The sequence below is a fragment of the Gadus chalcogrammus genome, chromosome 17, assembly GCF_026213295.1.
Source record: "Gadus chalcogrammus isolate NIFS_2021 chromosome 17, NIFS_Gcha_1.0, whole genome shotgun sequence".
Taxonomy (NCBI): domain Eukaryota; kingdom Metazoa; phylum Chordata; class Actinopteri; order Gadiformes; family Gadidae; genus Gadus; species Gadus chalcogrammus.
This window is the reverse complement of record NC_079428.1, coordinates 5,131,811-5,152,574: the sequence shown is the minus strand read 5'-3', so window position 1 is coordinate 5,152,574 and position 20,764 is coordinate 5,131,811. Positions and strand designations below refer to the sequence as shown.

Below are 20,764 nucleotides of genomic sequence, written 5' to 3'. Positions count from 1 at the left end.
GATCCGAGACGCCAAGATCATAGACCTGTAGGTTGCTGATGGGGGCGGAGTTTGAGATGACCAGGTCAATTGTGTGTCCTCTGGAGTGTGTGGGGGCATCAACATGTTGTTGTAGGTTGAGGGAGTCTAGCAGCTGAAGAAAATCAGCAGCGGGCTGGCATGAGGGGGCGTCAACATGAATATTTAAATCACCCAGAATGATGGTATTGGTAGAGGTAGTACAGAGTGTTGTGAGGAGATCAGACATTTCCGGGATGAAAGCAGAGTTGGGTTTAGGGGGCCTGTATATGAGTAGAACAGTCATGGGATGGGGGGGCTTGCATGTGAATGCAAGACATTCAAAGGAGGAAGTTGTAGGCAGCACCATGGGGGACAACTCCAGGTCCTGTTTGTGGATGACAGCTAGGCCACCACCGCGTCCAGTTCTGCGGGCTGCCTCCAAGTAACTGTAGCCTGGGGGACAGGCTTCATTTAGGGCAGAGTAAACCTCTGGCTGGTGCCAGGTTTCTGTTAGACACATGAAGTCAAGTCCTTTTTCCCTGATATGCTCTTCAATCAAGCTGGATTTATTATTCAAGGATTGAGTGTTGAAAAGTTCAAATTTAACCAGTGACTGTGGAGTTATTCTCTGTACAGGTCGCAGAGCCTTAAAATCCACTCCGCGCAGGTTGGAATCCACTCCATGAAATCTATCCAGCCGGGAGTGCGGGGATCTCGCGATGTTACGTCTTTTGCCCTCAGCCGTCTCAGCGGACCTAATGGATGTGATGAAGCCGGCAGGCTGACCATAAATAAAGTTTCTCCCTGAGCCTCTGTGGATATATCGAGGTCTACGCAATAGTCATAGCTGCTTAATGGTGGAAATACAGGGTGGGATGGAGCGATTGTTGTACTTCAGCAGCTGTGGGGCGAAGTACGTCAACATCGAACCTGATGTTGAGTGATGTTTGCCTGTTAGCAGCTAGGTACGGACCCGACGCATCTGGGGAAGAGCTGGGAGGCAGTGCAGAAAATCCACGAGACAGTAGAGACAGGGCAGGGTGAAATAACATAATACAGATAGCGGATTATGATAGATAGCGATAACACTTGTTTTTACTTTATATTTGTATTGTATTTAATTGTTTAATCGAAACAATAAAAAAATTTGCCCGCAAAACGGGCGATCGCGTCAAATGACAAATGTTTTGCCCGCGAAACGGGCGATCGCGTCAAATGACGTAGGAGGGTTCTTGAAACATAATACAGATAACGGATCGCTAGATAACACTTGTTTTTACTTTATATTTGTATTGTATTGAATTGTTTAATCGAATTTAGCTAGTAAACTGAGTGTTTTAAGCAGGTTTCATAGTCTAGAATGTTCAAGAACCTTCCTACGTGATTTGACGCGTCATTTGACGCGATCGCCCGTTTTGCGGGCAATTTTTTTTATTGTTTCGATTAAACAATTAAATACAATACAAATATAAAGTAAAAACAAGTGTTATCGCTATCTATCATAATACAGATAGCGATCCGCTATCTGTATTATGTTATTTCGTCGTTTGGAAACATGTTTTCTGCATCGCGTCGTCTGTTGCCGGGCAGGTTGTCAGGTTGTCAGGATGTAAACAAACGATGACGTAGGCCGGTACAATTTTCGCCCCCGGTACAATTTTAACGTGACACCGCCACAGAGGCATGATGCTGATGGGTCTTTCTTTCTTGATACAAACGTTAATTCCGAAAAGACCTTTTTGCTCCAGCCACTCAACGTGCTGTTGCGCACGCACGCACGCACACATTCACACACACACACACACACACACACACACACACACACACACACACACACACACACACACACACACACACACACACACACACACACACACACACACACACACACACCCTAAATTAGGATTAGAAACAACTCATGAATGTTAGGATCCAAACTCATGAAGGTTTGGTTACTTCTTTACCAACTCAGTCAGCCTTTGTCTTGTGGGACCTGTAATGATAGTTCGGCTATACTTATTATCAACCAATAGATTGCGCTATGAGTCTTTATTGTTATAGCCTGACTGGCGTGAAGGTCAAGCGGAAATCAGTTGAACCTGTACATGCAGGGTGAATAGATATTAAAAAGAGAAATGTTTCCTAGCATGTAGCATCCATCTCCTCGTCCTATATAAAACGTATATGGTATGAGGTGTTCGTCGAAAAATTGATTATATTAAGCCACCATGTCCTTTGAGTTGCAACAATGCAAAGGTCGATGATACAGCGATTTCAACTGTATGCTATGTTGCAGTTTTCAGAATGGAAAAATGTGAGAGAAAAAAAAACTGTTCTGCTAAACCGAAGCACTTGAAGTCTTCAACACGTTTGTGTGCGCAATGGAATGGGACGACGACATCTTGGAAGAGGTTGGGTTAAACTACTTGTTGTCAATGGGTCATTAAGAACATTACAGCTTGACAATGGGGCAAAGGCCAATTTAATAAATGTCAATGACGTCAAAGCACTAAGCATAAAGAAGATGATAAGGAACATTGTTAAAAATGGCATAAAATAATCTGCTGACTGAGGGAGCGTGTAGACCTTGACTGAACACCAGGATCCTTATGTAACAGCCTTTTACGGGGGTGACCAATCTATGGTGGTAAAAGTAATCCCTTGCCATTTACTGGGGTTCCACTTTTGGGACAACTGATCAAAGGCCAGATCATTCAAATTGACAGAAGTTGTTAGGGCTGATTATGGTCCCACGTTCACGCAACACAAGGGGGTTACGGACCCCTTACGTCCTTGCGGACCCTCATTGCGTCCATCGCAAGTGCCTGACGTGCGCCTCCCAAAAATGTTAACCTTCCGTCGAGGCGACGCAGTAGCAAGGCCTGTGATTGGTCCGCTTATTAAAACACGACGCAGAACCATAAAGGTTCACGACTGCGCTAAAGCGTCTGTGTGGTCATTGCGCTGCGTGAAAGTGAAACCATAAACAGCCCTGGTCCAATAGTCCGAAATTCCGAACCCTCCCAGGATTCTTTGCAGCTCACGGAACACGGTGACAACGCCCACGGTCGCCACAGTATTGATCGTAACCCTGGAGTTTTGTCAAATGCTGTAATCGACCCTCTGTTGGCCGGTAGTCATTTTGAACTTGACTTCAGTCAGCCACAGGACTGTTCTGCAAGGTAAATCTCTCTCTCTCTCTCTCTCTCTCTCTCTCTCTCTCTCTGATGTGAGATCGATTGTTTGCTGTCTCCGAGGAATAAATTACGTTCTTCAAACTTAGATTTATATTTTAAATGTTTGGTAAATTGTAGGTTTTTCTATTAGTTTTTCTGTAGGAGATCATGTTGCGATGTTATTGAACGTGGTAGCCTACTCTTATGGATATGCACGAGTGGCATATTGAGGGGGTCAGGCCACTATTTGTGTGAGGCGGTGGCCCCCTTATTGATCATCACTGTGGAAGTAAATCTGTCTGATCGGATTTTGAAAATAAAAAGCGATTGAATTTTAAGCACTGAATATTTGTTCATGGCAAAACGTTTCTGGATTTTTTGCCTCTGAATTTCAGCGTTTAAATGTTCAACAAAGAATCTAGTATTGAACGTTAAAAAATTCAACTTAAAAATGTTCAATGTCCCCAAATTCAACATGCCAAAATCAGCTGCAAAATTCAATGTATGAAATTCAGTGTTAACATCTGGAGACCCAAGGAAGAGCAATTGATCCTAGATGCTAGATCGCAATCAAGCAAGGAGAGCGGAAATAAGAGCTTCATTCGTTTGATAGTGATGTGAGTTTCGTTCATTCAGTTCGCGTTGGTCAGTTCGCCAAGAAGAATCTTTCAGAATCGTTAGTTAGTTTGTTCATTCAGTCGCGTTTCCGGTAGCGGTGATTCAAATCATGGAATGCACGGTTCTCAGCTGAGTCAGTCAGACTCAGCTCCTCCCTTGTTCTCATTCTCAAATAAACCTGCAAGTTGGTCATCAATCAACACAACATTACAACTAATGCCGCTTTTCCACTGCATGGTACCAGCTCGACTCGACTCGACTCGACTCAGCTCGCATTTTTGGCGTTTCCACCGCGAAAACATGGTATCTGGTACCTGAAGTGGCTGCTTTTTTTAGTACCGCCTCGCTCTTGGTTCTAAGCAAGCTGAGCCGATGCTAAAAGGTGACGTCGGCAGACGGCCGGCCACTGATTGGCCAGAGAGTGTGACGAAGTCACGAGAGCGACATGGCAACCATGCTGGTAACAGCCATAGCAGCGCCGCAGCCAACATATTCCACTTCTTCAACTTCTTCAACATGCCAGCTAATAATAGTAATCGCATCGATGTCCTCCATTGTTGTTATGTGGGTTCTGTCCATGTGTGGGTTGCGTAGGTGTTGTTTGCGTCGCGTACAAAAATACGTCACGGCCCTTTCGCGCAGCCGACCCCGCCCACGTCCAGGAGGTACTATTTGCGGTGGAAAACGACCCGTGCTGCTACCATGTTGAGTCGTGTCGAGTCGAGTCGAGCTACATGTGCGGTGGAAAAGCGGCATAAGTTCCTTTCAGATGAGGACTAATGGTGTAATCCATTTGTATGGTAAGCGGGTACGTCCAAGTCGTAAGTTACAAATCTCCCAGCTTGCTTGCGGCATTTGCGGAGGCCCGTCCCCTTTCGGTCGTAGTCGCTTTTCCGTTTCTCATTGGCAAGTCATTGTTATTGATATCAACATTAGCCTCTTAAGCAAAAGCTTTAAGCTTGTGCATGTTTCCGCACGTGAATGACTTCATGTTTGTCTACTCTTCAAACTCACACTTTTCGGTTGGTCGCAGGTTTCAGTTTAATACCCGCTCGCTCTCCTTGCTTGATCACGATCTAGCATCTAGGATCGATTGCTCTTCCTTGGTTCCACGGATGTTAACACTGAATTTCATGTATTGGATTTTGCAGCTGACTTATGTTGAATTTGGGGATGTTGAACATTTTAAGTAAAATTATTTAACGTTGAATATTTCATTTAGAATTTTTTAACATTGAAAAATAAAGTTGAAAATGATTTGTTGAACAAATAAAGAGTTAAATTCAGAGGGGAAAAATCCAGATACGTTATTTCAATGCATAAATATTCAGTGCTTATAATTCAATAGCTTTTTATTTTCAAAATCCGATGAGATAGATTTACTTCCAAAGATCACGCAGAAAAAAACGAATTTAGTGCCATGCATAATAGCATTGAGACGGAGACAGCCTTTCCTAAAACAGCACTGCTGAAGAAACAAGTTGGAATTCGCAATAGCTTCCGCGATCACGTAGGTCGTAGGCTGTTCTGTGGACCAACCAACCGACCGACCGACCGAGTGAGCTAAAAAGGCATTCACAGTGCATCTGCAAGCTGTTAACAACCATTACCATTAGCTGACTTTATTAACCTGGCCACATGAAATGGCCCACACATGTACCCTATCAGCTGCTTAATTTTCTAATGATTATTTTTATGGGTCAATAGAGGTCAATATATATTTTTTATTTTAAGAAAAGTTGAATAAGGTCTGGCCAATCCAGGGCCCCTGGGCGCCTGGGCTGCAGCCTAGCAGGCCACTGCGTTTATCTCTGTCACAAGGATCACATATTCAAAGACAACATTAAATTATTCATTGGCACATAGAGCCAAAAAAAGGCAAATGGAAATTGACCTCACATTTAGGGAACATGTGTTGGCACACATGTTGTAAAAGGATGGATAATATTATTAAGATCTTTCGGAATCTTATCAGTTCAGATAGGTTTTTATTGTTTTTAATTGTCAGTTGTATATTAAATGATCAATCAAGAATATATCACCCATCATCCATACGATGATAACGGCCCTCTAACCTACTGGTAGGTATAGTAGGCACCTCATGACCACTGATAACGTCCATTCAATGGAGTGATAACGTATCATAGTGTGGTGATAAGTTATTACCTTTCTATGCATTTCTATGCGTTACGTCATCTCTTGATTGGATGTTCTTGTCTGTGGTTATAACTAATATCCACTGACAACATCCATTCAATCAAGTGATAACGTTCAAAACGGGTGACACATGTCCGTGCACTTTGGAAGAACACATTAAGGTGCATAGTCCTATACAAGGTACAAGGTTCCTTTCTTTGTCATTCTACAACACAGGGATGCCCAACGAGATGCAAGATAAAGTCAGGTGGTACAACAGTGGCGGCTTTAAACCATGTTTATAGGTGAGGCACTCGCACATTCAGATTTGTGAAATAGGCAGAGGTTCCCAGATGCAAAACTAAATAATTGTATACATGAATAGAATATGTCCATGTTGTTTTTCGTCAAAATATCATGTATAATTGTTATGTTGGGTACGGATGTCCATGTTTTAATAATATTTATTATTCTATTTCAGGTAAAGGCAGATGTCCATGTTCCCCTGATTAAGTCAGAGGAACCTCTTCGGGTTTTCTCATGGCAGTCCTCTTTCTGCTGTTGATCAGCTTTTCTGCAGGTAAAATATCCAATCATTACCAATACACTTTTTTTGGTTGTCATACTGTTGCCATAATGTTACTACTAGAGAGGAGGAGAGTGTCCAGTAGCAGATCCTCTCCTGGCTCCGCATGTAGCAAGGTGGATGTTAGAGACTTGGGCTGTGTTCCCCATCCTCACAACCTCTCTTCTTCCTCTTCATTGGGTCATCTCTCTGTCTAGGGGAAGCTCACACCATAAGGGCACTGGTCGGTGACGATGTCACTCTGTCGGTCGATACTGAGACATCGTCAGACATCAGCGATGCTCTAATCGATTGGTACAAGACAGACCTGACTCCTGATGTTGTCCATCTGCAAGGAAACGGTCGGATAATTTATAAAGATCAGAATCCGGCATACAGAGACAGGACGATGCTGTCAGCAGAAGATCTGGATAGAGGAATCATCTCCCTCAAACTGTTCCACGTCCGACTGGCCGATGAGGGGAAGTACACCTGCTTTGTCAAGTCCAGAGGAAAAGATTACTCCTTCAAGATGTTGCTTCTTGTAGGTAAGACTTCTTCCGGCAGAGGTGTCAAGTTACGAAGTACAAATACTTTGTTACCTTACTTAAGTAGACATTTTGGGTATCTATACTTTACTGGAGTAATTATTTTTCAGCCTACTTTTTACTTCTACTTCTTACATTTTCACGCACTTATCTGTACTTTCTACTCCTTACTTTTTAAAAAGGGCCTTATTACTCTATTTAATTTCGGCTTGTTTGTATTCCGCCTGGGTTAAAAAAAACAAACAAAAAAACCTATTCAGATAATTCGCGCCATCAGATAGAGTGAATTTGATTGGTTTGATGAGAATAGAAACATATACCATTCTGACACCCTATTGGTTTATACGCGAGCCATGGCACCTGCGCATGACCAGAGCCCGTCTACATTCTCTGACATGACATAAATCGCGCCACATTCCAGCTACAAAATAGCAGACGTAGATGAGCGAAATGTCCCAACCAAGCACTAGTCATCATATCTTCCGCTCCATGAAACACATGTTAATGCTCAGTAGTACACATATATGGTTCTTTAATGTATTTGCATTGTATTAATATGCGTTCATTTTCACAGGTGCATCCCAATTTTTTCAACATTGACATTATAGCCATTAGGTGGCCTTTAGGAAAAAAAAATTTTGGGGAAGTGGGGCTATAGTGTGCTATAGTTGTGTGCTGTGTGTGTGTCACTAATTCACGGATGGGATAAATGCAGAGACCAAATTCCTTGTAAGTGTGAGCATGGCAAAAAAGCTGATTGTAATTCTATAGGCCCCTGTGGCACGGCCTAAGCTTTTGTCCTTAATGGCATTTTTTTCCCCTTGCATTACTTTTACTTTAATACTTTAAGTAGTTTTGAAACCAGTACTTTTATACTTTTACTTAAGTAAAAAGCTTGAGTTGATACGTCAACTTCTACAGAATTATTTTTAAACGCTAGTATCTATACTTCTACTTGAGTAATGAATTTGAATATTTTTGACACCTCTGGCTACCGGTAGGTTGGAACAAGAGACGGCCCTTTTCTAGTGTGTGAGACAGAATCTACTACAAATAAAGTAGAACTACCCCCCCTAACCCCACCCTCAGGGGCACCCTCCTCCTCCCACTCATAACTCTAACCCCACCCCCAGGTGGAGCCTCCTCCCCACTCACGACCATAGAGCATTTCAACAGCCACAGCGTGGTTCTGGGCTGCCAGGCTAATGGCTGGTATCCACAACCAGAGCTCTCCTGGTGGAACGCTGATGGACTCCCCCTGCCCGCCGTAACCATGAATACCATTCAGGACCTCGACAGACTGTACAACATTTTCAGCACCTTGGAGGTGGAGTGGGAGAGCCTGAGAAGACCCCTCACCTGTAGAGTTCACCAGGAGCTCTTCGACCAGACCAGGGAGAGGGAGGTCTACTACCCTGAAGGTGGACGTAGCGTCTGGGACGTCACCCATTATGTTAATGCAAGAGTTCTATGTGAAGTCTTCATGTATATGGAGTGTCAGCACTTAGCTAAGACGTTAGCAGTCAACAACAGCCACCGTTTGTAACTGGCAGCACAGTTTATTACATTGAGGGTCGTTTTATAAATGCCTCACACTAGCCTATGGCCGAAACGCATTCGTATTAACCTAAGCTTATTATTCAAAAACGTAATAACAATTGAATATGTTTTGAATAATAATTTAATAAACATAATTGTCAACTAGGACCTCGGAAAACAGATCCTAACAAACGAGGAAGACAATCATTGGCTGTGTATTACAAGAATGAAATCCCATTCCTTCCTGTCAAATTAAAATGATGGTGGGTCTTTCTACGTCCTGATCAATACTGCAAAACACCTACAGGCCGTAAGAGGAACTTTAGCCTTCACCAGGGACCTCTAACAGGACATCGGAGGTATCTCATGCTGGCCTCTATCCTGAACAACATAAATAATATTTAGAGTAACTATGTGCATTTCTCTTCAACTCGAGAAGTCATGAATGCCTCTAGATTTACACATCGGCCTGGCCTGGGATGTTATTGGCAGATGTGATGTTATAGACAGATTCTATAAAAATTTAAATGTACTTGCTCTGCAGAGAACATCATTTCTGGTTTGGCCCGGTCTTGTCGAACTAGAGATGGATTGATTGCTGTTGCGGTGGTGCTCTCTTTGGTGACTGTTATTACCGGTATTATCGGTGAGTACATAGTATTTGTAAGATAATGAGATGCTTTCATTTATTTAATGAATTCCAGGTGCCAACTCTGATACTGTTATGTCCAGCCTGCAGAACCATTCATGGAAACTCCATGAAATGAAGATTAGAGCATTTCCTAACACACACCCACACAAGCTGCCATTGCCCACTACGGGTCTCTAGCTAGCTGCTACTGTTCGCTATGTGTCTCTAGCTACCTGCTACTGTTCGCTATGTGTCTCTAGCTACCTGCTACTGCTCGCTATGTGTCTCTTGCTAGCTGCTGCCCATTTTGTGCCTCTAACTAGCTGCTACTGCCATCTATGTGCCTCAAATTAGCTTCTACTGTATGTGCCTCTCACTATCTTTCACTTCAACAGATTTTCATCAGGGTGGACAAAATCATTCGGAGGGACTATAAGATCACATGAGATGCTTATAATATTATAAATGAAATGGAATATAGTAATACATTAGGTATCTGATATGAATTACAAAACAGTTCGATCCAACTACGCATTGTGTTTGGTTGAGCACCTTACTAGCCACGCTAGTATAATTCTACAGGTCTGTGGAAGTCTGCAGGACACTACCATTATGGCCTTCTATTTAGATAACGCTGAAGCAAAGAATCACATGTTGTAACTTTAACATTTGCACATTTTTTGAGTTAATTATTGAATATTCATTCGTTTACATTGCAACATGCGTTTGTTGTTGTAGAGACTTCCTACCATTGTACACCAAGTGCCCACCTCTCAGGACATCGTCCTTAAAGCAAGTCTGACTTATTGCATTGAAGTTATATCGTCTCCAAATCTCTTGCGGTGTGCTACACAGTCTGCCAGTTTACTTTCACACTTGCATGTCCTTACATTAATGGTCCCGAGCCGAAACGCATGACTCAGATTTCGCTCCATTCGTATTATATTAGAATAAATCACTATATCCTACTTAACTATTAACCCTATACTAAACAATATATATGATATGTCACACATATCGCGCTAATCATGATCTTCACACTTAATCACATAGAAGAGAGAATCCGATAAATTGCCTTTCATAAGGCCTATGTATTCCAGAAAGAAATAGGCTAATTCAACTTGCTCTGTCATTGCTCTGTTAGCTCGCCCGACTGCATGTCAGGCTACCTGGGGTGTACGTATCACACAAGGGGACGGAGGGGGAGCTGACTAGAGTGAGTGATGATTGGACTAGGTTGTTCTGAGATCCAGGCTAAAAACGACAGCAAGTTCCTTTATCCTAAAACAATTGACAATTATCCTAAAAATATATATTTGTAGTGTACTTTTCTCATTGTTAAATAAATAACAAAAACCTTCCTGGCTCCAAAAGTGGATCGTTTTAAGAAGCGGTAATGAACCGGTTGAATTAATAAATAAAAAAGTAAAACAAGGTAAATATACAACATATAAAAAAAGAATGCATTGTGTAATACATTCTTTCTTTATATGTCTGGAGACCATTAGTATTCTCTGCTCCAACAACTCAACATAACAGGTCGATATACAGATACTAACATAACAGTTTACATACATGGTTATGTTTAACCGATATTAACACAACAGTTTACCATACATGGTTATGTTTAACCGATATTAACACAACAGTTTACCATACATGGTTATGTTTAACCGAAGGAATATTATGTTTCGTATGCACATTGTTGTGTGTGTGTTTGTGTGTGACTTCTATGCAGCTTTAATGTCCCTATATTATTTGCCATTTCTAGCTTTCTATTTTCTATGTTTTGACTGAACAGCCCCTTTCTACCCTTGCTTCGAAAAGCCCTTCATACATTTCATCAGATGTTCTCACATGTACTTAAATTATCTGCATTTCATTCTACCATGAATAAAAAAATAATTGATTCTCGGCTGATGCGTTTTTATCATTATTTATGATAAAACTTGTTTTTGCCCACCTTTTCATGAGTCTCTCTGTACCAATTTACTACAGGTGGAAAATAGCAGCATGCTAAAACCTGCTACAATGCATCTCTCCTTGTTTTAAACAAGGTTAATGTTTCTTTTGTACATTGTCCCTGTTCAACGATTCTCTACAAAGCAACTATATAATTAATGTGATGGGTCGTTTGCTGATCAACGTCGCCCTCTGCTGGCAGTTGTTAAAACACGACCAACCTTTCATATCAACAGATAAAACAGGATTACGTCACTAGCATGCTCTCAGTTAAACTTAGCATTAAAGGCTATAACGTTAACGATGTTTAACTCTATCAAATGTTTGGTAACATGTTATCAATCCAAATTTGTGCAATATTTATCTGCACATTTATATCACTTCAATATAAATGTCATCTTTTCAATATTGATTATTTCATGTGCAATAAATACCTGCCTGGATCAATTTATGCATTTAAAGGGTATATTTTCCTGTGCATATATAGCCCTTCTGTATTCAAGTGTAATTATTTTTGTATTAATTGATATCTAAATGTATTGAGTGATTTCTAAATGTATTTATTTATAATGTATTGACTGAATTCTAAATGCATTGATTTAAATTCTAATGTATTAATTGGTTTCTAAATTAGTGTTATGGTATCTAATGCGAACCGGGGCTTAACCAGTAACCATTGGCTTAAATTCCAGTACGGTAGGGCTGAGCGAACTGGAGCCCCGGGAGGCTGTTGGAACATGGAATGCAATTCATATTTAACATGGGGAGCTAGTGAAACTTTAAGTATATTTATATTTCACAGTGCTTTCCCGCGACTCGAATCCTGAACCACCTCCGATCCTGCCTGTTCTCTGATCCCTGCCTGTCTGACTGTCCTGCCTGTTCTCTGATCCCTGCCTGTCTGACTGTCCTGCCTGTTCTCTGATCCCTGCCTGTCTGACTGTCCTGCCTGCCGCCCAGCCCCCGTCGGCCTGTCTGCTCCTCTGCCCCCGACTCCTGATCCACCAGCCTGCCTCCCCTGCTTTCGACCCTTCGCCCGCCTGACCTCCCGATCGCCGTCGAGTCCCTGTCGGTCTGTGTGTTCACCCGTTCCCTGCTGCCCATCTGCCCTCCCGTTGCCGACCTCTGCCGGCTGACTACGCTCTGCCTGCCGATCCTGTATCTGAATAAACTCTTGAAACTGTTCTACGCTCGTCGTCAGTCTGTGCACTTGGGTTCTGCCAAATGCCCACGTTACAGGTACCACAGTGAACTCAAGTGGATCTTCAACCCCATGTTTTACACCACAGATCATTCATATTTCACATGGTGAGCAAGTGAAACCTAAGGTATACTTTAAGTTTATTCATTGTTTTACTTAAAGTATTAACAATATTTTTGTATTAAATCTGCCTTTGTTCACTATGCCTCATAATATGAGAGGAGATGTATATATATATAATACATATGCAATACATCCTCTTTGGGTCACTAAACAGTAATCTATTTTTTATTTTATTTCTGATTTATTAACTATTTGACACATTCCTACTAATCATCAAGCAGGGCTGGATCATGTGATCAGGAATATTGTTCACGGTGCTTTTCAGGGCTGACTTTAATCCTGGTCCTGCTGCACCTCTAGAAGGTAGGTTTTATTTTACTTATTGTTTCATTGTGTTATATATTTTTTATTGTTTGTTGCATGATTGTTGGATGTTATTGTACATTCATTACCCAAATATATGACCATAACTATTATACGTTTGGATGACTCTTTATCCTACTCAGTTTAGACAGGAAATGATTGGCTTGGTCTGGAATTCCCATCACACTTCCTCTTATTACAAGATTCACACTCGGAGGCCATGAAGATGAATTCATCAAATATTGACACCCATGTGTGGGTGTCAATATTTGTGGTTTTCGGTTCATGGTTTCAGTTTTCCAAAATATGCCTCTGTTACCATTACAGTTAACTAATGGCAACAGTAGGTAGGTAAAGCCTTCCTAACCATACTTATGACATCATTTATTTAACCATTACAGATACCCAATACAGTATCTGTACTGATAATGACATTACATTAGATAACTAAAATGGTATCTACTGATATTTATAGTACATTAGTTACCGAATACAGAGTTTGTTTGAATACGGATTCACTACAGATACTAAGCAGTCGACACAGCTCAACTGGAACATTGTGGTGAGTTGTTCAGACACCCTAGTTGCTGTCGTCCCCAGTGCAGAAGGACCTGCACCGGTAGGTAACCACATACAGACTACTGCTTTCTCACCATCCCACAAGTTTTCTGTAGTTCCGTTTTAGACACTAAGTAGGCCACCCGACTTGTCCGTAGTAGACGCTATACAGGCCGCCCTAAATGTGTTTCTCAAATAGATAAGTGACTCTTAAACCAGTGAGAAAATGCAAGCTGTTGGACCGCGAAATGCAATTAATATTTAACATGGTCAGCTCGTGAAACCTAATGTATACTTTAAGTATATATATATTTTTTTACTTAAAGTATCAATATAATTTGTATTAAATCTTCTAAATTTGCCTCATTATTGATTCATTATTCCACATAATGCCAGTTCATGCTTTGTTTTGGTTCAATATGCTTCTTATAATATACTGTATATGTCATTATATATGTACAATACATGTGCAATACATTCTCTTTGGGGTACTTAATAGTAGTGTGTTTTTTATTTTATTTTTGATATCTGAAATATTTGACACATTCATGCTAATCATCAAGCAGGGCTGGATGATGTGATCATGAATGAATGTTCACGGTGCTTTTCAGGGCTGACTTTAATCCTGGTCCTGCTGCACCTCTAGAAGGTAGGTTTTATTTATTGTTTCATTGTGTTATATTTTTGTTTTATTGTTTGTTGCATGATTGCTTCATGTTATTGTACCTTTTATTACCCAAATATCTGACCTTAATTGTTCGAAGTTCGGATGACTCTTTATTCTACTCAGTTTAGACAGGAAATGATTGACTTGGTCTGGAATTCCCATCACACTTCCTCTTACAACAAGATTCACTCTCAGAGACCATGAAGATAAATTAATCAAATATTGACACCCATGTGTGTGTCAATTTGACATGGGACATGAAAAAAAATAAAAAGAGCACTTGAAGAACTTTTTTAAACGTATTAACATTTAAATATTCCCACATCCATTTTCTTTGAAGACACCAATTTTCACAAATCTAAATTAAGGAATTCATATTCACATGTATACAATGACAGCGGCAGACTTTTTATCCAAAATGTACTTTATTTTTATTTTTAATTTACTATATTTTTCAGTGCAACACAATATGGTGACAACCTTTTTCGAATAGGTAACTTCACTAGTGTGTTCCCCCGCCTAACAAAGGGAGAAAGATCACACCGTGACTTTTGCAGCACTTTCTGCGATAAATGTGTTGCAGAACTTGACTTTATAGCCATAGGAATTTAGGTGTACGATCAAATTAATTATATATTTTATTTTTTAATAATATATTACCACGGAATCCCCCAGCCCCCCAGGTGTCGTGTACATATATATATATATATATATATATATATATATATATATATATATGTTTACTTGTTTACGGCCTATGGCCATCATTTCAATTTCTGTGACTTCCACAATGTCCATGGCGATATCTTTTCAGTGGTGAATGTCAAGTGGAGGATGTAGTAATAACAGTGGCACTAAGAAGTGTTGAAAAAGTATACTCTTCTTTTCAAAGTGTCAATGCATTATAAGCCTATAACAAGTGACAAGTGGTATGTTACAACTTGTCGGTGTAGTTAAAGGAAGTGGAGGTAGGTGGAGCTCAGGTATGAGAACAATGAATAACATTACTGTTGTTTCTGCGGGACTGATCAAATAAAACACAAGAGACTAAATGTCTAAAGAAGTCTTCCACCATGTCCCTGTCTGTATTATTGAAGACTTCCAACGTGTCCCAGGCGGTACTGATGAAGACTTCCACCCTTTCCCCGGTGGCACTGACTGGACCATTTTCTGAGGTTTTCTCTGGTGAAGGCAGTGTTGAGGATGTGGTTTCCGGTTCACCGTTTCAGTTTCCAAACTATAACTCTTACCAATACAGTAAGATAATGACACCAGGTAGTAGGTAGGTTCAGCCTTCCTAACCTAATGACATTTATTTAACCATTACAGATATCTAATACAGTGTCTGGACTGATACTCACAGTACATTAGATACCTAATATGGTATCTACAGATATTCAAAGTACATTAGCTTCCCAATAAAGTGTCTGTTTGAATACGGATTCACTACAGATACTAAGCATTCACCACAGCTCAAATGGAACATCGTGGTGAGTTGTTGATGAGACACCCTAGTTGCTGTTGTCGGTACGTGCAGAACCAAGTGCACCGGCAGGTTAACACATATAAACCACTGCTTTCTCACCATCCACACCTCACCACAAGCTGTCTGTAGTTCCGTTTAGACACTAAGTAGGCCACCAACTTTTCTGTAATAGACGCTATACAGGCCGCCCTAAATGTGTTTCTCAACTAGAGCAGTGACTCTTATCCAGTCAAAAAATGTACGCTGGTGGACCGTGAAATGCAATTCATATTTCACATGGTGAGCTAGTGAAACCTAATGTATACTTTAAGTATATTTATTGTTTTACTTAAAGCATTAACAATATCATTTGGACTAAATGTTCTGAATTTGTCTCATTATCATTCATTATTCCACAAAATGCAAGTTCATGCTTTGTTTTTGTTCAATATGCCATTTCTATGAGCCTGTATGAGTTCTACTTACTTGACTTTTTTATGTGAACTGCATGTCGTATCGCTGTCGGATCTATTTAACACTTTATAAAAATAAATGGATCGCCCTGAAACGGGAACATTCGACAGTTGATGACCTGCTAGTTTTGAAAAGGTCAAGTACCCTGCAAAATCACCTCCATTAACATTTCACACCCTGATCACATTGTGCATCTCAAATGCATATTTTGACAAATATTCAATTGCCTGCAATATGCAGTTTCCAAGAGCGTGTATGAATTTTACTTGTTTTGGATATTCTGATTTGGGTGAAATATTGCTGATAGGATATCCTAGTAACAATGTGTTTGTGTGCACCTTAATAATCATTCCCTACAATTTCAAGTTGGTGTGCCTGGAATGTCTTGTTGGGGTCATGGTTGGCCTCAGCAGCCCCAGAAAGGTTGAGAACCACTGACGTAGAAAGCACAACAACCCACATCTGACAAAATGTCTTCTTTATTTTACAGTTCAACCATCCGCCAAGTAGTCAGACACCTGATAAGACTAACTAAAACACATCAAACTAAACTACCTACATCCCTTATCTCTATTTGTGATGACAACATTATATGCTTATCTCATGTGTCCAGCAGTAGTTACCCCAGGCAAATGACAAACGGCACCACAGGTACCACAGTGAACTCAAGTGGATCTTCAACCCCATGTTTTTACACTTGATAAAAGATCCAAACTAAAAGCTGTATATGGTAAGAATCAAGCACAATACATAAGTGATTTAGAATTTGTTCAAGCATGTGGAAGGACAGATCTTATCATCGTTTTAAATTCTTATCAGGAAGCCACAATTGTTGACATTTTGTGTCTGCAACAGACTGCAACGATCTGTTGGAACTAGCAAGACATATTTGTGGTTATGCTACAAATAACCAAACCATTCATCAGAACATTTCTTCTCATTAAACAAACACAAAAAACATTATTCCTAATAACGGCAACATCACATAGAACGTATCATTCCATCCTTTTGGAATACATAGTTTGCCTCTTTTTGAACATCATTTGACAGCTTCTTACCCCAGGAGACTGTAGAGAGGCGGATCTTGTATTCTGATGGGCTGGGGTTGCAGACTTTCTCCGTAACTACATGTAGTCTCACAGTCTGACCTATCTCGCTCTGTGTAAAAACAAATTGATTGCACTGACAAGAGAACGCTCAACAGTTGATGACCACAATGTAAAAAATTGATAGATAGGACAATAGGGGAAGTTTGAGCACAGACCACTGTGGCCTGCTAGTTTTCAAAATGATAAGCACTTTGAAAAATCACCCACATTAGCATTTCACCCTTCACACAGTGTGTGTTAACAGGGATTAACGTGTTCTAAAGTTACACTTTGTGTGTATTTGTTTCCTGACCTTTCTTCTTTGTCTTATTTTGGACTACATCCGCATGACCCTCTTCCTCTGAGGCAGCTTCTTCGGCTTCTGAAACACAAACATTTAAATCGGTCAATCGTTACATAAGGACGAGGAGAGGAGAAGTTACTCTGTTGGGGATGAGTCACATTTGTTGTACAGGAGAAGAAGGTGTAATTGATTAAGGGAGACTTAGGAGGAGGTGGAGGAAGTACTTTTGTGACTCCTTCTCCAGCAGCATCCTCCGACTATTCCCAGAAGAACCATCAGGAGGAGGGGCGGTCCAGCGTAGACCAATGGGAGGAGCAGGTGGTGATTGGTGGGGGGGGGGGGTTCGGTGGAGGAGGTTGCTGAGGAAAGGAGATCACCTAATAAGCAGAAAGACAAGCAAGCCGACTTTGCTATTCAATAAACCGAAGACCAATGAACAGACCACGCCCACTGAAAGAAGTTCACGGCTGATATCACGCTACAGATGACGGGTTGACATTGTTCTGATTATTAAATGATAAAGAAGTTCTACCGTAGTCCCCCTTTAATGTGACTGTAGAACTTCACCATGTGGAGACCAAGCAGAGCTCACCTCTGACAGCCAGCCAGCTCCCTGGAGACTCAACACCAGAGAAGGTACACGTGTAGAGGCCTTCATGAGATCTGTTGACAGCAGCAAAACTCATCTCTCCCGTCAAACCGACCCCAATGAGCCGTCCATCTCTGGAGAAGGTACAGGACTTGTTTATCCGGGTCACAACAACCAGCTGTTTACTGGACTTGTGGGACGTCAGGCAGCGAAGTGTAACAGGACTGCCTTCTGGTACAGGGTGGACAGGACTCCCTAGGATCACAGACCCTGCTGTAGAAACACAGCAAACTGTCAACCCAGGTCTCAGGGCATTAAACTATTGAACCACAACGCAGGTTGATGAACGGCGTTAAGGCCAGGTGTAAAACTGGGTCACATTGTCCATAGGGATCATTGATCAATAGTGCAGTGTTATAAATGGTGAATGATGTAGTGAGAGAACCAACTGGTGACAAAGAGACACACATACCAGTCACTGTGATGTTGACCGCTTCCCCTCGTTCTCCAGAGTTAGAGCCACACCAGTAAGAACCGCTGTGATGTTCTCCTGCCGATGTAATATTACATTCATGGCTCTTCTGAGAGCAAGTAACTGATTTAGAGTTAGTCATTATACGCTCATCAGCTCCACAGTATAACGTGAAACTCTCCCGTTTGAAGAACTGAGTCCTGGATGGGCTGATCCCCAGAGACCGGCCGAAACATGGACCTGTAGTCAGCCGATCAATACATCAGAAATACAAACAATTAATATAGACACAAATCAATCAAAAGATTATAGATAAATCAATACAAAATAAACATTAGGAATCAATAAATAAATCTCGAAATCAATGAATTTGAATGAATCAATACATCAGAAATCAGTCAGTCAATACTTGTAAGACGGTATAAACTCACTGTTTCCCCGGGTGAGGTGCAGCAGGACCAGGATTAAAGTCAGCCCTGAAAAGCACCGTGAACATTAATTCATGATAACATCATCCAGCCCTTCTTGATGATTAGTAGGAATGTGTAAAATAGGTCAGATAGATATCAAAAATTAAATAAAAGAGATCTAAAAAATGCATTACTGACCAGAAGAGTATGGCACATGTATAATTTTCTATATATAAACATATTCAGTATAGACATTTTGAGATACTGCAGTTTAAAAAAAAATCTGAAATATTGCACGGATAGATTAATAACATCCTACTTACAGAACATTGGACTTCATAACATGCTACTGAGCGTTAGATTCATAACACTGACTGATTCTCAGACAGTCTGATTCTTGCTGTGATGTCTTGTGAGCTCTCACACATGCAGTGACAGAAGGATGTGCTTTGCTTTGGCCGTTCAGTTCCTCCTGCCTGTGCGCCCACAAGTAGTAGGTACAGGTGTGATGTGAATCAAATGTTTCGTAACATGTTATCAATCCAACTTTGTGCAATATTTATCATCTATATATATTTATATATATATATATGTTTTTAATTGATTACTAAATGTATTTACTGAATTTTAATTAATGTAATGTTATCTAATGTATTTATTGACTTCAGATCAATTCTTTTGCCGGGCTTAGTTCTTCAGACGCGAGAGTTGGACTTCATACTGTAGAGCTGATAAGAGAGGAAAGACTCACTCTTCGTAGTTTTTTGTTGTCAGAGGATTCTCTCCACATGGAGTTCCCGCTCACTTGAAAATCATGTCATGGAATGAATGGAATTAACTCCTCTATCTCTATACCTCTTCGTCACTCTTTGCCACATCGTCCTCTACTTAAAATCATTCATGACATTGTATCCCTTGCCCATCCCCCACATGATGTTAATATTGCTGGTGACATATGGGATAAACAGAATGATGTCAGAGGAAATGGTTCAAATAATTATTTGGATGGATTTATGTAATTCTGTATCAGGTGACTGAGTAGAGAGATGGTTGTGTAACACAGAAATAAACTTGGCTATTGGTTGTTCTGCTTTCAGTGACACTAACATGGACGGTGGAGAATGCAGCTTAAATTTTGTGGAACTACAGACAACAGTGCAGACAGTGGTTGGTGTGTGTGGGCGTGAGACTGCACGTATGTTGAGCTTGTGGTGAGAGTTCTGTGTATCTGGGGCTGTATGGTGTGCGATACTTGACATTGTTAGCTGCAAGAGCTCTTATGCACCGTAATTCTGACATTCTTTTATCCCATCAGACTATAATCAAATATTTATTCATTTTAACAGTAAATATATGTATATATATATATGTGTATATATATATATATATATATATATATATATATATATATATATATATATATATATATATATATATATATATATATATGTATATATATGTATATGTATATATATATGTATATATATATATATATATATATATATATATATATATATATATATATATATATATATATATATATATGTGTGTATAAAGAGAGAGAGATAAAATGCATATGCTGAGTTCACATCAGTTAAGGAAATACCCCCCCCCCCCCCCTCCCTACAATGTATTGAAATGTTGCTGATCTGATGATCACATGATGGACGTATTCGCAAATTATTTCTGTGCTCAGTTTGAAATGTTCTAACGTTATGCGCGCGTTCCGTTGACTCACTCAACATGAGCCCCCCTGGTGGCGAGGCCCAGGGCTGCAGCCCTTAAAGCCCATTTTTCATGGACAGGATGGACAGTCCTGTCCATCCTGTCCACGGGATGGACAGGACTCTCTAGGATCACAGAAGCCTCACAGCTTGAGTGTATGTTAAAGCTAGCGATAAACCTACCGTTATAAACAAACCGTTATAGGCCTGT

At 40.5% G+C, this 20,764-nt stretch overlaps 2 protein-coding genes across 6 annotated transcripts; one reads left to right on the top strand and one right to left on the bottom strand.

Moving 5' to 3' along the window:
• The first annotated feature begins 6,430 nt into the window (after positions 1 to 6,430).
• On the top strand, positions 6,431 to 11,966 carry LOC130370167 (CD276 antigen-like). The gene is made up of 3 exons (XM_056575876.1): positions 6,431 to 6,510; positions 6,714 to 7,043; positions 8,177 to 11,966. Exons 1-3 carry the CDS (start codon positions 6,471 to 6,473, stop codon positions 8,587 to 8,589), a joined length of 783 nt encoding a protein of 260 aa, XP_056431851.1. The 5' UTR covers positions 6,431 to 6,470; the 3' UTR covers positions 8,590 to 11,966.
• A 3,179-nt stretch (positions 11,967 to 15,145) lies between these two features.
• Positions 15,146 to 19,338, bottom strand: LOC130370141 (uncharacterized). Of its 5 annotated transcripts, none has more exons than XM_056575834.1 (8): positions 19,153 to 19,338; positions 18,851 to 18,895; positions 18,420 to 18,674; positions 17,951 to 18,220; positions 17,583 to 17,735; positions 17,368 to 17,436; positions 17,025 to 17,124; positions 15,146 to 16,841 (listed from the first exon to the last, which is right to left on the bottom strand). In XM_056575834.1, exons 1-8 carry the CDS (start codon positions 19,157 to 19,159, stop codon positions 16,763 to 16,765), a joined length of 978 nt encoding a protein of 325 aa, XP_056431809.1. In that variant the 5' UTR covers positions 19,160 to 19,338; the 3' UTR covers positions 15,146 to 16,762. The 5 variants fall into 5 exon arrangements, with proteins under 5 accessions (XP_056431809.1, XP_056431812.1, XP_056431810.1 ...); XM_056575837.1 differs by having other exon boundaries at positions 17,583 to 17,717; XM_056575835.1 differs by having other exon boundaries at positions 17,951 to 18,217.
• Between the last annotated feature and the right edge of the window lie 1,426 nt (positions 19,339 to 20,764).